Here is a 24189-nt window from a genome sequence, read left to right as displayed (position 1 = left end):
ATCTTTTGATCGAACAAAGGGAATCTCAACCTGCTAGAGCGCTGTATCCACTGCTCTGCCATCCATCCACAGGGACGCGTCGAAGAGAATGATTGGGTAACCAAAACAAAATAACAATGACTCAAACGCCTCCAAGCCTTGGGGGATAATGTTAGACCGAAGCCCACAATGCGTCATGTCGCTGTCGTAAATGCAGTATATAGGAAGGGAAAGCCGGCGTGTGCGTCTATCGGAAGACACATGCAGCACATGACCGTGTCCAAGTCGTCCACGGCCGTCTATGGAGACGACGCGGGCACGGTGACTACTAGTACGCTCGTGCCTTGTCCTGCCGCTCGCGCTCTTCATCTCGCAGGTCGCGTTGCTCTCGCTGGTACCGCCGCTCTTCTTCTTGGCGCCTAGCCTTCTTTTCTCGTTCCAGACGGATCTTGTGCGCTTCTGTGCCGTCGTCCATGAGCGACTCCTTGAACCACGGATGTTGCAACGCTTCCTTGGCCGTTATGCGCTTCTTGGGGTCGTATACGAATATCCGTCTCAGGAGGTCGAGGAACTGCTTGTTGAAGTCGGTGTGCCCAGGTATTGTTTCCTGTTGCTGCTGTCAGGCAAAATTCAAAAACGACATGGGAGTTACATACGTGGAGCTTCTTCATCGCCTTGACGTACTTCTTCGACGCCTTGTTGATGTCATTGTTGGGGTAGTCCAGTTTGTAGTTTTTGAAGTATCGTGCAGCACTGCAACCGGTTAGCGGTACTCACGTCGTCGATGATAGCGTCGGCTTACGAGTTGGCAGAGTTGCGAGAGTTGGTGCGGTCTTGTTTGTAGACTGCTCTGACAATGTCTCGATCAATCTTGCCACCGCACACGGCCTCCATCATAGCCAGATGCTCGAGATTATCGTGCGTTTGGAACAGGGCGTCGCCAGTGAAGAACTCGACTAGGATACACCCTATGCTCCAGATGTCGCAGGGGAAGCTCCATCCAAGGTTGAGTATGATCTCCGGTGCGCGGTAATGCCGTGTTGAGACCACCGAAGAGTGATACTCGTCGTTAAAGGTGGCTGATCCAAAGTCGATGAGTCGAATCTCCGGGTCAAGCAGGACCTTGCGATGTCTTGCTGTGCGGTTGACCGTCGTGGACGACGATGGGACTGTGCGGTTGTACGTAAATGTCTGGTAGGCGTTCTGCACCAGGAGGATGTTCTCGGGCTTGAGATCGGTGTGGATGAGGTTCAAGTCGTGCAGGAAAGCAACGCTCGTGAACAGCTGCTTGGCAAATTTTTGTATGTGTGAGCTCGGAAAGGGCACGAAACTGTTGCTTTTGAGGAAGTCGAAGACGCTTTGTCCGTACAGGTCGGTGACGATGCAGATGTGGTTACGAAAGTCGAAGCAGTCTCGTAAGTGGATGCAGCGGTTGATGTTGTGCTTGTCGTTGGACGCGAGTGTCGAGAGCACACGCAGCTCGATGCGGCTGGCGTCACGGTACTTTGGTACTGAGCGGATGACCTTGATGGCGCACTTGGTGCCCTTCCTCCGGTCCCAGGCTTCGACGACCTTGCCGAAGGTGCCCTGGCCCAGGAGCTTCAGGATCTGGTCTGCTTGTGTGTCAGCACAGCCGAGGTAGCAACATGTCGTGGGTGCGTACATCGCTCAGTGAGGTCGGCCTCTGGTACAACGACGTAGTGGCCGTCCTCGTCGTCGACCTTCTGGTCCTTGTAGTTGCTCTTCTGCAAGCAGTCAGCACACATTCGTCCGTGCATTAGAGCGAGCCTTACGTCTGCAACAACCTGGACGTAGACGTCCTTTGCCTTGACGACCGGATTCGGCGGCGGCTGGTACAGGCTGAAGGGGTCGCGGTCGTCGAGGTCCCGTCGCTTCGCCTGCTTGGCCTCGTCCTGGGCGGCTGCTCGTGTGCGCTTCCTCTTCTGGCCGACTGCGGTGTTCTCGAGCGGCGAGATGTGGTGGCCGGTGCTCACCTGGGAGCCGAGCGAGGTGGCGGCGGTCGTGTTGAGCGCAGACGTGGTCCTGTCGGTGGAGATGGAGTGGTTGGGCGAGTCGTAGTAGGGCGTCTGGGTGGTCGAGTACGACGTGTGCTGGTTGTAGACGGGGTCGTACGCGGTCGTGCCGGCGGTGGTCTTGCGCTTCTTGTCCGTGTGGCGTACGGAGCCGTTCGTGGCCGTCCTCTGCAGCGCGGGCGCCTGTGGTGGCCGTGGCGCGTTGTTGTCGTTGTCGTCGTCATCGTCGTCGTCGTCGATGACAATAACCTCCTTCGGCAGGCCGTTCCTGTAGAAGTCGTTCCAGTCGGTGCGGCGCCGCGTGAGGTCGTCACTGGAGTCGGCCGCGGGCGCGCCCATGTCGGCGGCCGCGGGTTGGGGGAGCGGCGGCAGCTGATGCGGGTGCCTGCTGTGGGTGCTCGCAGTGCGGCGCATCTCAGCGCCAGGGTTCGAGGCGCCGCTAGCGTAGCCGTTGTATGTGGAATTGCCTAGTCGAGCCGGGGCATTTGCGAGCTGGTTGGCATTGGGCAGGCTCGTCGGGTACGTCGGGTGGTGAGGATAGAATTGATGATGGGGCGGGAGCGTGGCCGTGGCGGTCGACGGCGTGCTCATGGTGCTGCGCGGTGGTCGTGGGCCGGGGGGCGTGCAAACGCTGCTGTGCGCGCCGGGTGGGCGAGACGGGCGGCGGGCGGTGGGCGATGGGCGATGGGCGGTGGGCGAGGCGGGCGGGCGAGTGCGCGGGAGCAGTGCAGGGCGGCCGGTGCTGCGGCTGCTGTGTGCTGTGTGCTGTGTGCTGCTGCTGTCGCACGCAGTCCCAGCCTGTCGTCGAGGGCTCTCTCGCCGGGCGAGCAGCGGCTGGGCAAGCTCGTCGGGTGGCTGCTCGCTGGGAGTGCGGCGGAGCGGGGCAGAGTGGTGCAGGCAACGCTGGCAGAGACGGGCGCTCACGAGACGAGTGCGGTGCGCATGACAGAGACGTCGTCGTCGTCGTCGGCAGGGCGGGCGAGGTTTCCACAGGCTCCTCCGCAGGGCGATCGCTCAGCCTGGCTTGTGCGTCGCGCGTCCACTCGACGAATGACGCCGAACGGCCCAAGAGACGAGAAACGCGCCGAAAACCGTAGCCCGGCCTAGGTACAATATTGCCCACGCTGTTGCTTTTCGCGCTGGCGTCGTGCGAGAATTATTACGCCGTCAATGACAAACCGAGCAAGGCAGGCCGCTGGAGGCTGTGAGCTGTTGCTGCTTGTTCTCACGGGGACGGTGCTCATGAACATCGAGCTGGCGCAGAGAAGCTAGATAGTCAGATCCCCAACCACGACCACCCTTTTCGCCGGCTTCTCCGACAGTCTGCTCGCTGCGAACCATTATCAGACACCCCACCAATTGCGAGCCGCCCGCGTGCAACACCTAATGTGTGCGCTTTCTCGCGCAGTCTCTCCGCTCCGTCATGCTGCTCGCGGCATAGACCATGATGCCAGCCCTCGTTAGCCTCTCAGCGTTGCCCCCTCGAGCAACAAACTCCGCACTCTGAACCGTGAAATCCAAGACTTGACGCAGAGCCATTTATCGCTCATTATCATTAATGGTTCATGTGAAGCTGGTCTTCTCATAGCACTCCCACCGTGCAGTTGCACGACGGTGCACCACAGCTATTTAGCCAGCACGCTCGACTCGGCGTCGTCCCATTGCCTCCACGCTCCAACGCACAGACCACCTCATCAGCGCTCCACGTCGCAGAAGTCTCGAGCCCGTGCCCTTTGACACCTGCAAAGTCCAGAATATAAAGGGGGACGTCGCACGCAGATTGATTTCCGTGACATGCAGCGTCACGTGAGACTGTGCACGTCGCGCGGGACTGCTGAAGGCATGATAATTAACAACAGTCTTTCTGCGGACTCGTGCAACGGCTCCGGGGCTGGCGATATCACCGTTCGGCGCGCCATGGTGGCGGCGTCTTTTCCTTGTCGCCTCACTCCCAGTCCACCAATGGCATTCGTTTTCCAGCATTGCGCGCCATAACATAGGGCAGCCAGAGGGATCGAACGCTGACTGGTAATGCCAATCGGTGTATATGACACCGTTCGTATATCTTACTGATGATACGTGTCTCGAAGGAAATCTTGCAAGACGGGGCTTGCATTAGGAGTGCAGGGAACAATCTACCGGAAGCTCGCCTTGTAAAGGTGGTCTGCTGTACGATTTCAGCCGTCATGTATGTAGAGACCGCTCCTCGACATGTTGACTCTCTTCCTCGCTATACGCAGACAGAATATTCAGACAGCCAGCCCAATCTTCATTGACCACCAAAAATGCACGCCAATATAGAAACACGGGAAGCAAGAGCGTTCATAATTCGTAAGTCGTTTCCAAGGGGGTTCTGGCTCGCAAATTTCGCCAGGACTGGAGATGCAACCGCTTGGTGGTATGCTCTAGGGCGTAGAAGGGACAGATGGCACGTCGAGGGTGTGGAAGAAGTCCTCCACGAGTCGCCCGACGCGGTCAACAACGGCATCTATCTCGGCATCGGTGATGTTGTACGAGGGGGAGATGATGATGTGGTCGCCGTTGATGCCGTCGACAGTGCCGCCTCCGGGGTAGACGTGGACCTCGTACGGAGGAGCGAGACCTATGCGGCTGTTAGTTGAGTCCCGAAAGAAGTAATGCTCGTCGGACCTTTCTCGTAGATCTTGAAGTTTAGCTTCATGTCGGCTGGGAACGGCTCCTTGGTCTGCTTGTCTTTGACAAATTCGATCTGTGTAGAGTCAGATTTACGGCACCGAGCAATTGAGATGGTCAAACTTACACCCCAGAAGAGTCCTGCGCCGCGGATGTCGCCAACATTTGGGTGCTCTCCAAGACGCTTCTTGAACAGTTTGAACAATCTGTTGCCCTTGGTCTTGACGTTTTGCAGCATGTTCTCTTCCTGGATGATCTTCTGGACTTCGAGACCTGCGGCGCAAGCGAGAGGGTAGTTCTGGAACGTGTGGCCGTGACTGAAAGCACCAGAGCCAGGCCCGAGTTCAAAGGCGTCGTTGACTTTGGGGCTGACCAGTGTTGCGGAGAGCTGTTGGAAGCCGCCCGCAAGGCCTTTACCCACAGTCTGAATGTCTGGTGCGACACCGTCCTTCTGCCACGCGTGGAGGTAGCCAGTACGGCCCATACCGCACATGACTTCGTCGAAAATAAGGAGGACCCCGTATCGATCGCAGACGTCCCTCATTGCTGCGAGATAGCCGGCTTCGGCGGGAACGCAGCCCAGAGCCTGTTTGTGAAGTCAGCACGCTTAGGTCCGGATGTGGCATATTCCGACGGTAGATGTCGTGATCGAACGCGTTGCTTGAAATGCGTCCAGTCGTTCCTGCAATGATGATGTATGCTTGCAGGACTTGGGGAATCAACTTACAGCGCCGACTACCGGCTCACATATGAATGCAGCCACGTTTTGAGGGCCAAGCTCTTTGATCTTTTCTTCCAGCTCGTTCTTGAGGCGTGTCACGTACTCGGCTTTCGACTCGGTAGCTTGGAGATTTCGATAGGAATAGCAGGGTGAGATGTGGTGTGTATTGTGTGGTAGAACGCGTTCCCATAGCTCTCGTCGTGCTTTGTGTCCGCCCATGTCGAGGGCACCTAGTGTGGTTCCGTGATATGAACGATCTCGAGCAATGAAAATTGTACGAGTTGGCTCTGTGTTTGCTTTCTCCGTAGCGTGATACTGCAAGGCAAGCTTGTATGCTGCCTCGTTGGCCTCAGTCCCTCCAGTGGTTGTCAGTGGTATCCTTAAGAGGAGTATTGAGCCGCTCACCGGAAGAGTAGAAGACTGCTTTGCTCATTTTGCCGTCTGTCGAGGTAACCAGAAATCGGGCGAAGTTCTCCGTGACATCTGTGTCAAACATCATAGAAGACACATAAGAAAGACCACTCTGTATAGTCTTGATCATAGCCTGCTCGACGCGTGCATTCAAATGTCCAATGCCCGTCACAGCAGCACCACCAGATGCATCAAGCACGTTCCAGCCATTCTCGAGATGAAGCGTCTGCGCAGAAGCACGTTTGATGCGCAAAGGTGCGCTCCTGACGCTGCGATTGAAGAGATACGTTCTCTTTGGAAATGTAGATGGTCTTGAGGCACGGCGTGCCATGACTCGCTGTGGCTTTCGTATAGCGGAAGGTGCCATAGCTGCAGCTGGCATCTCAACGTACGCGATTGTATAGTGTAGGATGAATGAATGTTGATTGATGAGGCGTGTGCTTGTATACTAACAGTGTGCTTCTGAAACAGACAAAGCAAGTAAACTGAGTCGTGAATGAATCGGGCTGACTGTCACTTTATACTGCGCCGTGGCTGAGAGTAAGAGCGGGATGTAGTGTAATCGAGCAGCTGCCCCGTCAGAAACCCCTTTTCGGTAATCATGAGAGCACTACCAAACTTTGAGTCTCGGCACCCCGAGCCTTCCTCACCGGGCCGTCCAGAATCTGCAGATCCAAAGCCTTGTGACCCCGAGCCTTGATGTGGGCGCGGAATTACAGACCTTTCCGCGCGAGGGTCGTAAATTTGGGTACTTGCGGTGTGCAAGTGAGGCAAACGGCAGGCAGCCAGCCTAACGAGAATTGCTGAGTCAGGACACGGTGAGCAAATCCAATCGGGTTGAACGCTGCTTTGGACTTTCCACTTTCGATGCTGTCGGTGCTCATTTTCATATCGTTCGATTGGAATACCTTGACCTCGAATGGATCCGGCACAGATGCCGGATTCACGGGAGGCAAGCCACCACGCATTCTCATGCATGTAAGGATACTTGCAGTTAGCGGAAACAACTGCATGCTGTAGCCGACTGGGATCAATCGGAGTATATGTGAGTAGTGTTCGTCATCCCTGTCATAGCTGTCTACGGCATGTCATGCCGGGTAGGACTAGCCAATGGCCAAGAGCTGACACCCGACAATCTGGACATGCTGCAAGTAAGGCCATGGTTGTTCGAAATGTCGAACATAACCGTTGTCGGACCTACCGATCTACGTGCATAACAGTAGGTTCCTGAGCCCAAAACGTCAACTCTAACCGAGGTCTGTGTAACGGGTTCCTCGAAGCCTTGCAGTCGAACAACGGACGATAATTCAAGCGGCAAGACGCGCACGTGAATTCGAGTAGATCGACACGGACTGACCGCTTCTTAGCCCGCCTTGAGGGCAATCGAATGGAACGGCACGGAGTCGACCGTGACTAGCTAGTGGTGCTTGCGTTGGCATCCTCGACATGGAGCTCATGAGCACCGGTGTGGAGGATTAAATACGAAGGCGACGTCAGGCAGGCCCATGGCCTTCGCCGCGGCCCGTCCAATGTGAAGGAGAACGAGACTATTAGTCAGAGTCATGGGTCGACTTGAGCATGGGTTGGGATGCATGTGGCGCGACGTGGTTGCATGGACCATGGTCGAGGGTCGAGGACGCTAAGATAGCCGCGCTGCAGGCGAGCACGATCATTGGAAGCGGTGAACCAAGGGAGGGAAAAAGGCTGAACGGTGATGAACGGGGTTGATGACTGCCGTCCCGAATGGCGATCGTCGGGCCGGGTTGAAGGCTTGGCACTTTCGCGTGCCGGTCGACCAAAGTTCTTTTGCTTTCTAGTTGCCCACATCGCGATTTCCCCGCCAAGACATCCGGGCTTCCCCACATCAACAGACTATCACCGACGCCAGCAGCGGCACCGCTGCACGCAACTCGAGCCGACCACGGCAGAACATCGAGTGAGTGCGTTGCTTTTAGATCGCTGACAAACAATTGGCTTGTGCTGACCAGTCTATAGGGCAACCCTCACAAACAGCCCAGAATGAACCCCCGCATAGAGGAAGTCAGCGAGTCTGACAGCGACCCCTCTGAGATGGACATTGACGACATGAACGAGCTGCTTGCCGCACGCAGGGCTGACGAGATCATCTCCGCGAGGAACATCCCCGCCTCGTCTCAAGACCGCGAGGAGATGCTACAGCCCCAGGGACCAAACGTGAAGACCTCGACAGACCGCGAAAAGTCCAAGCACTACCAGTGCTTATACCCCGTATACTTCGACAAGTCGAGAACAAGGGCAGAAGGGCGACGTGTTGGGTCAGAACTGGCAGTCGAGAACCCGCTGGCGCGAGAAATGGCCGATGCCGCAGCGTCTCTGGGCTTGAGCACCGTGTTTGAGCCTGATAAGACACATCCTAAAGACTGGGCGAATCCGGGCAGAGTGCGAGTACTGCTGAAGAAGGACGGAAAATTGACAGACCCGGACATCAACAACAAGCATCACCTCTACATCCTGATTGCACAGTACTTGAAGCAGCACCCTACACAGAAAAACACACCCTTCAGACTGCCCATCGCTGGCATGCCCATGCCCAAGGAGATGCCAGAGCCTGCCATTCCGAACGGTTGGAAGTTGAACAAGATCCTGCCGCTACACTCTCCAGCCATCACAGGAGGGGGTGTTAGCGACAACTTCTTGCAGGACATGATGGCAGAGATGCAAGGGCAGATTGGAGGGCCTGCAGGAGCCGAGAGTGGTGCAAGCAGTGGCACCGAGAGCAAAAAAAAGAAGGACAAAAAGAAGAAGTGAACAGATTCGAGGGGACAGGAGGCGACCCAGTAGATTCTGGACCAGCATAACCTGGTTTCTTGTACACTTTTCGCAGTCTGAAATCCACACGCACAACACAGTGCAGAGCGAGGCTGGACCGACATATGTTCAGCCACCACACGGCACGACAGCGTCCGCTGTACGAACAATGAGGCACGGACGAACGAAACAAATACCAAACAGACTCGACGAGTAACTCGCCGTACCCTTATGTCACGTCTTCGAACGCATTTCAGCTCTCGTGATTACTCTACTTTTTCCTACATGTCTCTTGATACTTTCCAGGTAATGTGTGGCATATCACACGAGGCGTTATCTTGCACCACGCTGCAACAGACGACGTCGTGCTACACTCCGACTGGTGTGAGACTGGGCACTATGTAGCAAGAGATTGCTGACCTCTCACGCGGTGAGCACCTTGATTCTTGGCTTGTTGAGGCTGACAGCACACATGAAGGCTACGACTTTCTCACATATCCAATCTCGATGTGTTCCGACACTTCGGCTCTCACGTTACCCATGGCGTCTGTCGCGCCTGGTGGCCTGCAAGCCACACCAATATCCATCATGCGCCACACTCACTTGCAACTTGCATAAGTGCAGTAACGACTACCACGTGGCTTAAGCGTGTCATCCCGTATCCCCGTCAGCTTCAAGCCCACATCTCGCCTTAAGAAACATACCCTGGGCGCCCGCTAAGCGAGGATCTGCTCAGCTCTCATCCTCATTCGATGGCCACTTCTTCTATAGCAATCTATGCTTTCACCTAATTGAACAGTCAGTTTCTCGATTGACTTGGCTACAACCTTGCGGCAAGGAACATTGTACCAATCCACTGGGTATGGGGTACGACCCCTCTTACGGGGCGTGCTCATTGGATCCGCGTCCCGCGTGATGCCAGCCTGGGATAAAGAGGTGACCGCACCCCTTACAGCGCGAGCACGGGCGGGCATGGCTGCTCGGAGAGTGCTCAAAGCCGACTCTGGATCATGACTCTGGGGCTGTTGGGTGGTACAGAGCCGCCTCGGGCAGTCCAAAACGACCCTTCCAGCCAATCAAGGTGCATTCTAGCAGTGTACCTGCCAAGGATCTCCGAGCATGAGGTGACACTTTCCCAGTCATACTGCACGCGAATGCCTTGACTGAGATATTATCCGTGGTAGCATCAGCCTAGCAGGGTTGTGCAGCAACGGCCATGCATGCTCCAGAACAAGTCGAAAGCCACACTCGTCTAGTTTGCTTGCTGCATACATAATTTTCCAACAACAATACCGCCAAAGGCTGTACAACAGATCCGGTCCAGTGTTGCTTTTTGGCCCGCAGACCATGCCATCAGGCTGCCTTTCGGTCAATATGCATCTCTATTTGCTACATGCTGCGGCTTTCAAACACAGTAACTCGACTGCCGTACGATAAGATGTCAGCCCAGCAACGTCTGTCCAGGACTGGCCAATCTGCAAGGCCTAGAACCATGCCCACTCACATCCTCATTTGCTGACCGCACGGCCCGCGACTTCACGTATCGACACATCGTGCAGGAGTCCCCCATACCCGCCCCCACAAATACGGTATACGTTTGAGTCGCAGCAGATATCATGCCTATTTACCAGCCAATTCGGGGGTGCTAATGTATGTACATTTCCCCTCTTTTTTGGCTGCGACGGTTTGAAACATGGCAGCAATGTCCGAGCCCAATATTGAACGGCGAAGTTTTCCGCGGAAGTCCTCACCGCAAATGCTGACTTGATATCGCGGAGTAGACGCCATGTGACTTTCTCTCCAACAGACTGCCGGCGGGCTCAACTCCGGACTGCACGTCAGCGCCCAGTGCATCATTACACAACATGCACAGTATGCACAGCATGCGAGCGGCGCGTTCCATGGTCCTTCTAGCCGAACCCGAAATCGAGACACAAGCCAACGAACCGCAGACTAAGCTCACGTTGCACAGCAGATGGCAAATGTAGATGGACAGAAAAGGTAGAATTCGTGAAAAAAGATACTAAGGTCCCGATCGCGTTGCACTGTCATCGGCACGAAGCCCGCTACAAGGAGTACGTTCGGCATGCCGGGCATGTCGATAAGAAGTGGTAAAAGCGGATGTAGTAAGAATTGAAAGGATCACCGCACAACACCAAGCAATCGGCCCTTCTTCACCGTCATTGTAGGCGCATGCGGCCGCGCGGATCCTTCGCTTCAGCACCACCAACTTCACCGGTTAGAAAGGAAGGAAGAAAGGAGAAAGCACATGATTCGTCGCTCGTGGGCTGGCGTCCCGTGCCGTGACTGCTAGACGATGTCTTGCATTTGAGCATCAGAGCAGAACGCCACTGCCAGTCGAATCTCCCGGTCCCGCGGATGGGACGCTTAGGAGGAGACACCAGCCTGCTGCGCGAAACCGAGGCGCGGGCTACCGGTGGAAACGTCGTGGATAACGTATTTGCTCTTGAGGAAAATGTCACCGAAGATGTTGAAACCGATGTCGGAGTTGTCCTGGATACCGCCGAAGCAGGTGCTGGAGCCGGAAGAGACAGGAGAGTAGTTGATGAACTTGCCGGGAACGGTCTGGAGGACGCCACCGACGGTGATGGCGAAGTTGGGGAGCGTGGCACTGCACGGGAACACAAAGCCGCCCTGGGTGCTGTCGTTTGTGGCGCCGCTGACCTTGGCGTAGTAGGCATTTACGATGGCAGTGTCGACGTAGATCAGGGTTGTGCCGGTGTCGACGATGCCGTCGATGCTGCGGCTAACGGCTGTGGAAGTGCCGATCTTGTATCCGGAGGCAGAGAAACCCCAGAAGCCGTTGCTGCTGTCAACGTCGACGTAGGTGATGGCGCCAGTGTACTTGGTGGAGTCGATGAAGCCGAAGTCGTAGGTACCGGCGGCATGGTACTTGAGGTTGACGGAGAAGAGCTGCTTAGCAAGGGAGCTCTTGACGGTGTCGAAGAAGGTGGTCTGGGACGTGGGCGAGACGGTGTTGATGGTGCTGAAAGCGAGACCGAGAAGACCGTCGGTGTCCTGGTCCTGGGAGAACTGGGCGGAGACGGAGGTGGCAGCCTCGACGGCCTGGGAGGTGGCAGTCACACCACCAACAGTGACCTTATCAGCGTAGACCTTGCCAGATGCGCCGGAGCCATCGCCGTAGCTGATCTTCCAGCTGTAGCCGCTCTTGAGCTTTGAGGAGTCGACCTTGTAGAAGTCGTGGCCAGCAAGCTGCGAGGAGGACTGGAGGCTGGAGAAGACCCAGCTGTGTGATCGTTAGTATCGTATAAAACAGACATCGGCTTTTGCTTACAGATCAGCAGATCCAGTGTCGAAGTCAAGGTTGACAGTGGTGGTGCCAATGGTGACCGGGCTGAGGTATGAAGTGTCGGTGTCGTCGCTGGGATTAGCGGGCTCAGATCCCGTGACGGCAGCAGCAGCGGTCTGATAGACGTCAGTTTTCATCCTCAGACTGTACAAGTCTCGAGTGGTAAATATACATTGGCACGTATTTCGGCAGCAGTCTGGATGTGCTGAGGCACAACCTTGCCGTACTTGCGGAGAGTCTTTGCGACCTGAGCGGGACCGTTTTTTAGGTGAACGGTGTGCTTGACCTGCTCGACGGAGAAGCGGTCACGCTTCTGGACGGGAGTGGCAGCAACAGCGCTGGTCAGGGCAAGAGCCGCAGTAAGGTAAGCGAAGGAAGGCATGATTGATAACCGGTAGGAGAACCGAAGTGGAGACTAGCGAAAGGCTGATTGATCGAAGTGATACCGTTGAAGCTTGCTGGTGGATGAGTTCCAAGATGTGGAAACAGACTTGGCTTTATAACAAGCATTTCCATGGTCGCAAAAGGAGGCAGTGGTGTAGGTCTGTCACGCACAAGCTTCATCGATGCCGAGCACGATACGCCAATACCATGTGGGGCCATTCACCATCGCAATTAAATTAAGCAACCACTCCCAGCTTGGCAGGTACCTTGGTATCCGGGGTTTGAACGATCGACGTTTCGACACAACCTTCTGTTCTAGGTCGCGCTCCGGCATCGAAGCGCACGCCCAAGCGCAGTGCATGATGCCAGAATTTGATCGCTACCCATGGACAACGGCGTTTGCTACAGATGCTGAAGGTCTTGCGTGACTGAAGGCCCGAAGGCAGATGAATTACACCCCCAATCAGGCGCTGGTTGGTGAACAGAAAGATAGTCGTGACGGCCTAGCGACTGGCGTAGTCAGTGGTGACCGGCTACTCTGTCTCTGTGCTGGAACGTACAAGCCAAGACGGGAAGATATCGAGCTGTGGTCTGTTCATTGGAGCGCCATCGAATGAGGGGTCATGTGGATTGGACCATTGTTGTGACGACAGAGCCCATGATCGCCGCCTTGGAAATGGTGTTGCAGGAGATACGCCCTAGCAACCAGTCAAGCACCAATATCCGAGAGACCAAGCCTTATTCCTTCATCCTTGGCGATGCACATCGGCAGCCGACAGCCACAGCCGCTGGAGACCACGAAGGATCAGCGTTGCAAACGACGAATGAGGAACGCGGAGATGAGAGTGGATTGCTCAAAGCCTCTCTGTTTCAGTTGACCCGCACGGCTTCTGTGGAGCTGTACAAAAGTGACATGCATAACAATTACATACGAGAGCAGATGCAGCATTGACTCTGATACTAAACGCGACTGCTTCGTCAGACTGTAGACAGGACACATGGAGATGCATCTGCCAGCCGATAAGGCGAATCGAGCGAACGTCGGCCGGCGCATGCCAGAATGGCCTTCACGTGAGTCGTGTGTGCCTGTTGTGGATCCTAGTTCTCAAAACAGCGCCTGCATCGTGACAGTGGGTGTAGCTGTTTCAGGGAGGTGGCAGAGATGGCAGAAGCCCTGTCCGAGAGCCGATAATCAAAGATTGCCTCACCGAGTTAGCACGCGTTAAATGGCGTTACCCGCCTACCGTCATTGTCACCAATCACATCCATCAAAGTACTCGGACGGCACCGTCACGTTTTCAACGCTGGGCCAAACAGATGGCGTGCATTGATTTTATGTCCAACCTGCCTCTTCGGGCCCTAGCGTAATGCAATCCCGACCTCTGCCCTGTCTACTTTAGACTACTTACCCAAGATGCAGCCATCTGCCGCGGCACGCGATCTCAAAGAGGAGGGTATCAAGCAATTGCGTCAAGCATTCTCGTAGCTTGTCTCGCATCGCAGCGCAAAGGCGTTGACGTGATGGTGGTGGTCAAGCAATCGCGTGCTTATCGTGAAAAAGCTTCGCGACTCCTGCCACAATATGGACATGCAGACCGACCGCCTTCCTTCTGCGGCGCCAAGCATGCTCATAACTTACCTTAGGCGGTATGCTAGGCTAAGACGCGATCGACTGCCGTGGAGGCATTATCTAAGCATGTGAATTGTGCACATATGATCTTAGTCGAGTAGGCGACGGCCAATGATCTGATCGCTGTACTGAGCATCGCTGTGATCTACTCGGCTGTATCCTTGCTACCTTTGACGGCCCCCTCCAGCTGCTTGAGGGCTGCGTGATAAGCCTTCTTCCTGCCGTCGCATGTGACGTCCTTTTCTTTCCAATCCATACGGATGACCTTCTTACCACCTCTCCGTATGTTATTGCCTACAGCGATCTGCTTCCAGAACCATGCAGCTTCGGTCTTCGAGAACAATGTCAGCGCCTGACCGGGCTTGCCTGCACGAGCTGTGCGTCCCACGCGGTGCACGTAGCTTGTGATGCTTGTTGGCATGTCGTAGTTGATGACGTGCGTGATGCTGGGGATGTCGAGGCCTCGAGACGCTGCATCAGAAGCTATCAGGATCTTGACATCGCCCGTGTGGAAGGACTTGAGGAGCTTGCGCGCAGCATCTGCCGTAGATGCACGAGTCATGGTCTTAATGTACTTCTCAAAGGAGGACTCTAGCTCGGAGAACAGATGTGATAGTCGAGAAGCGCTCTCAGTGCTTTTCGTGAAGATCAACACTCGGCTGATGTGACCTGCGATTGACATATGACCGTCTGCCTCGGACTCATCCGAAGACGAATCAGAAGAGTCTGAGGAGGCTGAATTCGAAGGATCCATGTTCTTGGAAGACGCAATGCCTGCGAAGACGTAATTGCGCAGAGCATGCAGCAGGTGAAGCGGCTTGTTCGCACCGTCGTTGACCGGTGCTGCATACTCGTCGAGGGTCGAAGGAAGCTCAAATACATTCTCTTCGGTCTGGAACGGCTGATCCTCAAAGCTCTCGTCCTGAACAACGACAAGTTTGGGACGTCTTAGCCTCAGTGTACCCAGCTTAGTCAGGTCCTTCTCCATCGTAGCACTCAGGACGACTTTTGTAAGCTGTCTGCGGGCAGGTAGGGCCATCGACCAGATCGAGCCATGCTCGCGTTCTCTGAGGCGTTCCTGGGCGTTCATGAACTCGGGTGGTGTGTCACTGTGCAATGCGTTCATCAGCACACTCGCCCAGCCCTGGAAGTTCTGGTTCAGCAGCTGATCCGCTTCGTCGATAACCAGCCAGCGCACAGATTTGAGCTGGAAGCCAGTCGTGTGCTCGATGTGCTCCACCAGTCGTCCTGGAGTGCAGATGAGGATATCGGCGCCCGAATCGTAGCGAGGAATGTGGTCCTGGGGCATGCTCATGAGATTGTGAAGCAGACCGCTCTTCTCCACGAAGCCAGTCGCTAGTTGTTGCGCTGCCTCCGCATGCAGCTGCTTCGCTTTGGTGGGGTTGTACTGAGCTCGCAGCTTGACCAGCTCTTTCTGCTCGGTCGCCAAAGGCACATTGCCGAGCGCAGTGCCAACCTTGATCTTGGTTCCAGCGCATAGTTCCTCAGCGACCTGAAGAGCCTGGTCGACCAGTTGACGACTAGGGACAACCACTACTGCAGATAGTAGTGGAGCTGCCTGATCCTTTAGAGCCTCGATGATCGGCAGCAGGTATGCCATAGTCTTCCCAGAACCAGTCTTCGCAGACACGCAGATGTCTCCCAAATGTTGCTCAAACCCACTGTGCAGCATTGGCAGCAGTGCGGTCTGTACAGCAAGTGCGTCTTTGAAGCCAAGCTTCTCGAGTCTCTTGACGTAGTATGGTTGTGTGCCGAGCTCCTCAAAAGGTGTGGTCTTGGAGGCTTCCACGGTGATTGGTTGGGCGAGCCACGAAGGCAGGGTCGAGAATGTGGGCGCGAACTCGGGATCAGGTACAGGGGCTGGTTGTGGCATAGGCTGGAGGTCTCCAACACGATATTAGCTTTGTAGAGCAGGGACTGCAGCTTGCGACCTTACCATGCAGCTCCTCCTCAGGATCCTCGACGCCTTCCACAACTTCGTCTTTTCTGGCCTCGGCCAACTTCGAAGCTTTCTCGAACTTCGAAAAGACGCCCTTGTGTTTCTTCGAAACATCTTCATTTTGCTCCTTTGGCTTCTCGAATACCTCACTCTTGCGCTTCTTGGACTTCTTGCTAGGATTTGATGTGGGCGCGTCTTCCATGATCGCATCCTCCTGGGCTACTTTCGCTGGCGCTGCGATTACCTCCGCGGTCTTGATCTTCCTGGTTTTCTCATTCTTCTTTGGTGTCTCAGCAGGCTTAGAAGCGTCAAGGACGGTCGCGGGGGTCAGCGGCGCAAAACGCTTGAATAACGAAGCCGGCATGGCGCAGGCTGGGGGTGCTTGGTGGGATTGGAGGTGCAGCTCGTCGCCTCGTCGCTCAGAAATTCTGGGCCAAGACAAAAAGATCGCGGAGGTTGCTGACCCAAACGCCGACCACCAATGACGCGCTTGCACATGCTGTCGCGAACGTCGCGAATCTACACCTTCAGGGTCCAGCGACACCAAATACACAGCCGTGAGCTTGTTGTATATGCGCCATTTGGCTCATGTAGAGGGATCCGCCCTCACACGCTGTTGTCATGCCGTACAATATTGCGTATGCCTCCAAGCTCATCCGTCAGTCATCCGCGGCCCTGGCTAACGAGTAACAGCATGGTCAGCGACAACTTCTACCCTCAACCCGGTATGAGCTCTGCCTCAAGCTCTGAACTCTCTTCTCATGGAACGTAGGAGGTGTGGAGAGCCACATGTACCAACTGTCCACTGTAAGGAGTCGAGTCCCGTCAGTCACAGTTGCACTTCCACTGATCACCCCCAGAAACTCATTGATCGTGGACACAAGGTTGTTGTCATTACTCATGCGTACGCCGGCCGGACAGGCGTGCGCTACCTCACCAATGGCCTCAAGGTCTACTATGTGCCCTTCTTCATCATCTACCGCGAGACTGCCTTCCCCACCGTGTTCTCCTTCTTCCCCGTGTTTCGCAATATCGTCATACGCGAACGTATTGAGATCGTACACGGCCATGCTAGTCTAAGCAGCCTCTGTCATGAAGCCATTCTGCACGCTCGAACTATGGGGCTGAGGACAGTCTTCACAGATCACAGTCTCTTTGGCTTTGCAGACGCTGGGACTATCCTCACAAACAAGCTCTTGAAATTTACTTTGAGCGACGTAGACCACGTAATCGGCGTCAGTCACACGTGGTATATCCCAACTACCCTGTAAGCTAGCTGTTTATACTGACGTTGGACAGCAAAGAAAACACTGTTCTTAGAGCTTCCCTCGACCCGTCCATGGTTTCAGTCATACCAAACGCGGTTGTCGCCGAAAACTTCCGTCCGCTTTCGCAAGACCTGCCCGATTCGAAGCATCGAACAGCCCCTGGCCCTCGACAGCCACTTGGGCCTGACGATGTCATCACCATAGTGGTCATCTCGCGACTCTACTACAACAAAGGCACCGACTTGCTAGTTGCGTCCATACCCCGTATCATTGCCGCGAACCCCAACGTTCGCTTCATAATCGCTGGCAGCGGCCCGAAAGCTATCGATCTCGAGCAGATGATCGAAAGAAACGTGCTGCAAGAGAAGGTCCTCATGATGGGTCCAGTCCGTCATGAGGAGGTACGAGATGTCATGGTGAAGGGGCATATCTACCTACATCCGTCGCTGATGGAAGCGTTCGGCACAGTCATCGTGGAAGCTGCTTCCTGTGGTCTCTACGTAGTGTGTACACGAGTCGGCGGTATCCCTGAAGTGCTTCCTACGCATATGACGGAGTTTGCAGCACCTGAGGAGGATGAGATTGTCGCTGCGACCGGACGCGCAATCGCAAAACTTCGTGAAGGCAAGGTCAGGACAGATCTGTTTCACAATCAGGTAAAGCAGATGTACTCGTGGACAGATGTCGCGCAACGAACAGAAAGGGTATACGACGGTATTAGCGGCGTCATCCGGCATGATGAGTTCTACCAGGGTGCAGGTGCTGCCGGGGTATGGAGTGCTACGCGTGGTCGGTCTGGGGTGCAGAGTTTTGCACTTATCGAACGCCTCAAAAGATACTACGGCTGCGGTATCTGGGCAGGCAAGCTGTTCTGCTTATGTGTCATTGTGGACTATCTGCTCTACGTCCTCTTGGAGCTCTTTGCGCCGAGATCCAGGATCGACATCTGCAAGGATTGGCCCAAGAAGCTCCCGAGGGAGACCAAAGAGAAGGAACTCGAAAAGCCCAGAGACAGCAGCAGTCTCATGAGAAAGAGAAGCAGCCGCTACCGCCTCGAGAAAAGAGACGAGAAAGACCATGTGTGAACGGTCGGCTTGTCATGAGCAATCAACAACGGCAAGAGCCAACGTATTGTAGGAACTTCGGTATTGTGACTTCGACTAAGACTGAAGTATGGGTATAGCGCAAACTCATCTACGACCCACGAGTGCCAGATTAGATGATTGAAACCGGAAACGCCTTCCAACGCCGATAGATGCTCTGTACAAACTACTCAAGCGACCTTCACGCACCGTCGCCGACAAAGCTCATGCGAAGAACCAGTATTCGGCGGCGTAATCAACACTGATGTTGCCCTGTACTCCCTCGCAGGTCTTGGGCGCAACACCTCCAGCAGTATTGATCCGGTAGACCTCCTGGTAGTCGCCATCGACATGAGTGAGCTTCAGCCACGGGACACTGCCGAGACCATTAGGGCCCTCGCTGGCATCTTTGGGCGCATCCATTTTCTTCGGGTCTCCGACATGGACAGTGCCGAAATTAACCTTATCGGTCTGCAGCTTGAAGAATGGAACGCCCTTCTCGGTGAATTCGTGGTGGCCAGAAAGCCTGCCCTCAGCCAGCTTGGTGTCCGGGATGGAGTATCCAATAGCGATCTTAGTAACAGACGCAAGCACAGCAGGGGCGTGGACGCCATCGCAGGTAGCGTTGAAGAGTGAGGCTACTGCACCAATGGCCTTGGGTGTCTCGGTCGCTGCGGCGGTTGCGCATGTGTAGTTCTGTATACCGCGACCGACCGCGATGTGCTTAAGCTTGAGGCCGGCACCGATAGCTGGAAGACCGGATGCTTCTGTGCAATGTCAGATTGAGGTCTGCGTAGTGAAAAATGTTGGGAGCTTACTGGCAGGAAGAGCAGCATTCGACAGATCGCATGTAGCACTGGCCTGATCCATTTGATCAATCATGCGCGGCAAGATGGCATCTCTCGGGATGATGAGTGCTATCGAGTCGATCGTCCTGGTGGGTGCCGCGAAGAGGGTAGCAGGCGCAAGGGCCAGGGCGATGGAGAACGTGTTTATGAAGATCATTGTGGAATTGCGTATGAAATCCAGTGGGTCGGACGGTCGTTGTGCTTGTGTCACTACCACACAGTCAACGGATGGTATATATCGTCCAATGCTGACGAATCCGAGACGCTGATAGAGCACTGTTCTCGAAATAAAAATGCAGAGTAATCACGCAGGATGATCCTAAGCTTTTCGGTTTCGAGGCGATCCTTGGGGCGTCCGCGCTGTCGTAAGAAAAGATGCTCTTTCTGACTGAGACTAACAAACAACCAGAATAGAACCAACCAAGTAAGCACAGTAAGAACGGTAAGAACTGAACTGTATGCAAGGCCTGAGAATGAACAACAAAGTCAGTGCCTTCCATGACCCATACCTTCCTATATACACCGCCTCGCGACCTGCCACGCACACAATACTCCAGCGCCTACATGCTCTCCCACAACTTCTCCAACCGCCTGTCCCACTCGCCGCACGACGCGACCGCAGGGATGTCGATGTTTGGACAGCTGTCAGCCAATGGATGTAACTTGCTATGTTTAGACGCCTCGCTTAATTGACAAACCATCTTGATCCAGCATGGCTCCCGTTATCGACGCCCCACTTCAGCGCCTGATTGGGCTATTTTGGGGCGTTTGCTCTGACATAGCAGCGGGGAAGGTGTTGATGTTGAGTGCTCACTGCTGATGAACATCAGCGTTGTTTCCGGGTGGCTGGAGATACTTGCTCTTCCATCGACACAGCAGGGGAGGAGCGTTGTCAGCCAGCAGAAGTCTCCACAAAGAAGCTCGCTGCACGTCTCATACAGCAGACAGATACTTGTACGACCATCTACATGTCCAACCCACCTCTACATCTGCAACTGCAACCCACCAAGTCACCAGCCCATTCTCTGCGTAAGGACACATGCCCCATCCCAACCGCGCCAGGACCCGACAAGTAAACAACCGCCCTCGGCCCTCACACCTCAGGATACCAAGATCCATAGATCCTCGATGCATGACCCGCCATCCGCAGAGCCGCCCGTCACACCCAGCGCCGCGCAATCACGAACGCTGCGCGGGCCACAGAACCTGTCCCAATCCACTGCACGGAAATCGGCACCTAATCTCTCTTAATTTAGCAGATCACTGCCTGGAAGGGGATAATGAGAGCTAATATCCTTCTCCAGGCTTGAACCCAATCAGCGCTTGTCAACGTAGGTGGCAGAGGCCAATGATGGGCCGCGATGTTGGGGGTGAGTGCAAGCGCCGCCGCGTCACTATTGGCGGAACGCGAGATTCTTGGCCCGGCGTCTGGTAAACCGGCATGGTGTTGTAAGTGTGCTTTGAGGCGTGATTCGAAGGCCGGCATGGCTGTGTGGCGCGTCGAAACAAATTTCCGTGTAGAAACTTTCGTTTATAGTACCGGTACCCCTAAATGACGTGATTGCCGAGAGCTCTAACCTACTTGTGTTGCAAGACCAGAGAGAGCGGGTCTCTGGGAATTCGGAAGCTCTCACATCGAGCTCCCGCTCTTTTGGGTCCTACGGTTGGGTGATCGGAATGTTATCGCAATCCTGCAATCCTGCGGTTAGATGATCAGAACTCTCTTACAATAGAGGATTCGCCACTCTAGTGATCTATTCCTTCTAGTTATCATGGAGATGCGATGATGTGGTCTCCTTGGTCCCTCTAGGAGACGCGCGCTTGCATAGCTGTTGCAGACCACAAGAGGCAAGAGGAGGAGCTAAAGAAAAAGGCAGAGATGAAGGAGTTAGCTACTGCTAATAAGATTTTCAACGAGAAACTAAAGGAATAAAAGCGTGTGGCAGCTGCAAAGGCAAAGGAGGTGCGTGAGGGTGAGCGTGCAGAGGAACGCGCAGCCATTGATGCGCGCAAAGAGCAGAGACGTAAGGACAAAGAAGCTCGCGACGCTGCAAAAGCTCTCAAATTATCCTAAAGAGGCAATTACATAACCTCAAGAGCTTCTGCAGTCAAACAAAAGCCTGCGCGTCATGCTGTGGGTGCTCGTAGTCATCCCAAGCCTGCGACAACTCTTCCACCATGCCTAACTATCACCACCTGGAGTGGCCACACTGCCACGAAATACTAGTAGCTTTGTATTGAGAACTTCTTCGCATAGGTCTATAGAACACTCCCCCAAAAAATCTCACAATAACAACTATTGCATGTGGCTCTACAGCCTTAATTCGGTGATTACCATAAAGGCTCGGAACGATCGTTGGTTGACTCCGATCGTTGGGTGCACGAACACGGTATCGAATCAGGAAGTCTATACCCTCTAGATCAGAGAAGTATGAGAGCTGACGTCGAGGACAATGTCTAAGAGCTCGATGCCCTCTGGGATCTTTTCTTCGTCTACTGCGAGTACCACTCGTTTCGTGATGGCACAGATGCACTGTAATGCTTTAGATTCGAGACTATCGAAGAGGGAAGAGAGACTTACCACAAGACCAAAAGAGAACATATCTGATGGCGTGTGCACATTCAGCCGATGCGCGCACCTCTGGACTTCGCCACATCCAATTTCCAACTTGTCTTCCCTTGATAACACAATCTTCTGGGACATAGGCCGCATCCTCAATGTCCGCAACCTGCACTTGCTCTACTATTATCTCGCGACCCTGGTCCTTCCGTTCTATCAAGATGTTGTTCGCCTTGATATCGGTATGAACAATTCCTTTGCCATGCAGAGCAGCGATTCCACGCGGGGTATCTCGGAGAATTCGCTTGGTTACCGATATGGGAAGGATGGAATGGACCACTGACTGTGTACCGTCGGTTCTGGATCAGCTCCGGTTCATCATCCCACGGTACAATTCAATGAATGAGCCGGTTCCTAGGCAGTTAACCCAAGTCCTCAACGCGTTGCCTTCCCTAGCCCCAGAGCATGCGGATTGCGTTACAGCGTTTATTGCGTGGCTGAAAGAGAAGAAACTACTCTGCTGTACTTGCGTTGGAAAATGCACGGGCCGATGCACTTGTCTTCGGTCAAAGGCCACCCATCAAGGTTGCACTTCTTGGTGTCACGATGGCGAAGTGTTGGAATGTTGTACATTGTAGGTGAGTTATCAAAGATGCATAACGCGATGCTAAAACTAACTTACCAAAGTTGCGCTGATATACATCTTGCAGAACTGTCTATCTTTGTGGGCGGTTGTTACGGCATCGCCTCCAGTTTATTAAAGCGTGCTTTTGTACATGCCGTGTTATTCGAATCGCACGAAGCCATCAAGACCCACGACTTCGTATGTCGAGTTCGTCGTTCGCATGTAACCATATGCAGTCGCATATCCACAGCTACGTCTCTATGTCGACTAAGTATCTTGTACTCGATGTGGTAGATGAGTGCAGCTTCGGTCTAGGTGAGGTTCTGCACGTTACCACCAACAGCCTAGCTTATGGTCAGCCATCGGATTTTGAGATCGGATAGACACTAGGGGAGTTAACAAAGGCATGGAACATAGCCAGATTATGCTATAGGGTTCGAGACATTAGACACAATAGGTTAACGGGTACGTCAGCTACTATCTATGCGTAGAAGAAGTCAACCCCGCAACGTGAGGTAAGTTACTAAACGATCCAGAATCCGCTATAATGTGGACAGATTATCCTTGCGCAAAAGCGGCGTTTCTCTTTTTTGTGCAACAGCTAAATGTTCTTGGTAGCATGGTTGGGTTTCTCAAAGATTCTCTTCTAACGATTAAGAGCTCATCGGTTTACTACGTATCAACCAAGAGCTGCTTAACAAATACAGCGTTATTATCCCTATAGCAGAACAACAAATAGCGACGGCTCGCTTGTCTTGGGGTCTACGAGTGGCTCATACTGGTATTCCCAATTCGACAACAGCGGATGCTACAACGCGAACACGGTGAACGCGACGGGCATTCAGCTTTCCGTTGCAGCTCCTGCCGGCACCACATTCCGCGTCACGATGCGCTGGAAGATAGACGAAGAGTGCACCACACTCTCGCCCCCGTCCTCCGTCCCCATAACTTCCTTCGTCACATTCACCAGCGCCGACGCGTACCAAGTCGCACAGATCCCTTTTGCCGACTTCTCCGGCATGAACACCAGCAGGCTCGACAGCGTCGCACTCTCGGCGTTCAACCCCTCTGACGTCGACGTCAAAGTCGGTTGCACCAGTCTGATCAACGTCGCTGCCACGCCCTCGCTTCAAACATGCAATTGCCCTGACGACGCGTGGCTGAATTACTGCACACCAGGCGTCGCAAACCGCAACAACCGCGGCTACGTCCAAAGCGACGACGGCACCATGGAAGTCGCACCCGTCGTCACCGACGGCGCTTTGGTTCTGCAACCCAGTATAACAGGCTCATACTGGTACTCGCTCCAAAACTGCGCCGACGTCCCCGCATCTCAGTACCTCGTTCTCAACGTGACGGCGAGTGCGGGCGCAAGCTTCAACGTGCAATTGCAGAGTGGCGGGTTTGGCTGCCATGGCCAGACGGCGATACAGAGACTGAGTGTTGCGACGTCTGCGTATGGCAGTATGAACGGTAGTCCAGTTGTGCTGAGGATACCGCTGAGTGATTACACGAAGATGAATAATGGCGCTTTCTCGTTGGAGAAGATTGATGCTGTTGCGCTGGAGGGCTTCAGTGCGGAGACGTCGAGGTATTTGATTCATTGCGCGTACTTTAGTAGTGGGGGTGCGAATAGCACGGTGGCGGTTGGTTGGTTGGTTGGTATTCATTTTACGTCTAATTGATGAGGATGAAGTCCACCATCTCGCCTCCCGAAGGGCATATACGACGTGCTAAGCTATAGAATTACAGTGCGAATACACTACCCTAGAAAGTATTTCTTGCCTGCGTGGGTGTTGCTACCATGTTGTGCTACAGCTCCCCTTCTAACTAGGGAGACTGAGCAATCTGTGTACATTAGGGTGGATCCCTTGTCTGTGTTCAGAGGCAGGTAAGTGCCCGAAGAGTGGGAGAGAGG

At 54.3% G+C, this 24189-nt stretch overlaps 8 protein-coding genes across 8 annotated transcripts; 3 read left to right on the top strand and 5 right to left on the bottom strand.

Annotated features, from left to right (window-relative positions):
- Positions 1-361: 361 nt before the first annotated feature.
- Positions 362-2603, bottom strand: M421DRAFT_32640 (kinase-like protein; the record flags this gene model as incomplete). The annotated part of the gene is made up of 4 exons (XM_033589338.1): positions 362-586; positions 636-732; positions 782-1592; positions 1643-2603. Coding segments are annotated over 4 exons (2094 nt in total), but the record flags the coding sequence as incomplete, so codon positions are not given.
- Positions 2604-4417: 1814 nt separating this feature from the next.
- Positions 4418-6127, bottom strand: M421DRAFT_104587 (aminotransferase class III family protein; the record flags this gene model as incomplete). Its single annotated transcript, XM_033587042.1, has 5 exons — positions 4418-4614; positions 4662-4740; positions 4792-5250; positions 5392-5741; positions 5791-6127. 5 exons carry the CDS (start codon positions 6125-6127, stop codon positions 4418-4420), a joined length of 1422 nt encoding a protein of 473 aa, XP_033443496.1.
- A 1688-nt stretch (positions 6128-7815) lies between these two features.
- Positions 7816-8583, top strand: M421DRAFT_75837 (SRP19-domain-containing protein; the record flags this gene model as incomplete). The annotated part of the gene is made up of 1 exon (XM_033597169.1): positions 7816-8583. One exon carries the CDS (start codon positions 7816-7818, stop codon positions 8581-8583), a length of 768 nt encoding a protein of 255 aa, XP_033443495.1.
- A 2388-nt stretch (positions 8584-10971) lies between these two features.
- M421DRAFT_96277 (Asp-domain-containing protein) lies at positions 10972-12296 on the bottom strand (the record flags this gene model as incomplete). Its single annotated transcript, XM_033598381.1, has 3 exons — positions 10972-11851; positions 11900-12030; positions 12087-12296. The coding sequence occupies 3 exons, from the start codon at positions 12294-12296 to the stop codon at positions 10972-10974; spliced, it is 1221 nt and encodes a 406-aa protein (XP_033443494.1).
- Positions 12297-13617: 1321 nt separating this feature from the next.
- On the bottom strand, positions 13618-16273 carry M421DRAFT_426060 (P-loop containing nucleoside triphosphate hydrolase protein). The gene is made up of 2 exons (XM_033594280.1): positions 15886-16273; positions 13618-15833 (listed from the first exon to the last, which is right to left on the bottom strand). The coding sequence occupies exons 1-2, from the start codon at positions 16250-16252 to the stop codon at positions 14074-14076; spliced, it is 2127 nt and encodes a 708-aa protein (XP_033443493.1). The 5' UTR covers positions 16253-16273; the 3' UTR covers positions 13618-14073.
- A 236-nt stretch (positions 16274-16509) lies between these two features.
- M421DRAFT_9880 (glycosyltransferase family 4 protein) lies at positions 16510-18241 on the top strand (the record flags this gene model as incomplete). The annotated part of the gene is made up of 5 exons (XM_033598660.1): positions 16510-16526; positions 16582-16613; positions 16661-16695; positions 16749-17137; positions 17188-18241. The coding sequence occupies 5 exons, from the start codon at positions 16510-16512 to the stop codon at positions 18239-18241; spliced, it is 1527 nt and encodes a 508-aa protein (XP_033443492.1).
- A 111-nt stretch (positions 18242-18352) lies between these two features.
- Positions 18353-19413, bottom strand: M421DRAFT_329896 (uncharacterized protein). The gene is made up of 2 exons (XM_033589373.1): positions 19057-19413; positions 18353-19002 (listed from the first exon to the last, which is right to left on the bottom strand). Exons 1-2 carry the CDS (start codon positions 19241-19243, stop codon positions 18464-18466), a joined length of 726 nt encoding a protein of 241 aa, XP_033443491.1. The 5' UTR covers positions 19244-19413; the 3' UTR covers positions 18353-18463.
- A 2839-nt stretch (positions 19414-22252) lies between these two features.
- Positions 22253-23778, top strand: M421DRAFT_96273 (uncharacterized protein; the record flags this gene model as incomplete). Its single annotated transcript, XM_033598380.1, has 5 exons — positions 22253-22284; positions 22334-22469; positions 22763-22786; positions 22979-23721; positions 23754-23778. The coding sequence occupies 5 exons, from the start codon at positions 22253-22255 to the stop codon at positions 23776-23778; spliced, it is 960 nt and encodes a 319-aa protein (XP_033443490.1).
- Positions 23779-24189: the final 411 nt, after the last annotated feature.

The sequence above is a fragment of the Didymella exigua genome, assembly GCF_010094145.1.
Source record: "Didymella exigua CBS 183.55 unplaced genomic scaffold M421scaffold_53, whole genome shotgun sequence".
Taxonomy (NCBI): domain Eukaryota; kingdom Fungi; phylum Ascomycota; class Dothideomycetes; order Pleosporales; family Didymellaceae; genus Didymella; species Didymella exigua.
The sequence above is the reverse complement of the archived record's forward strand: the minus strand, read 5'-3'. Positions and strand labels throughout refer to the sequence as shown.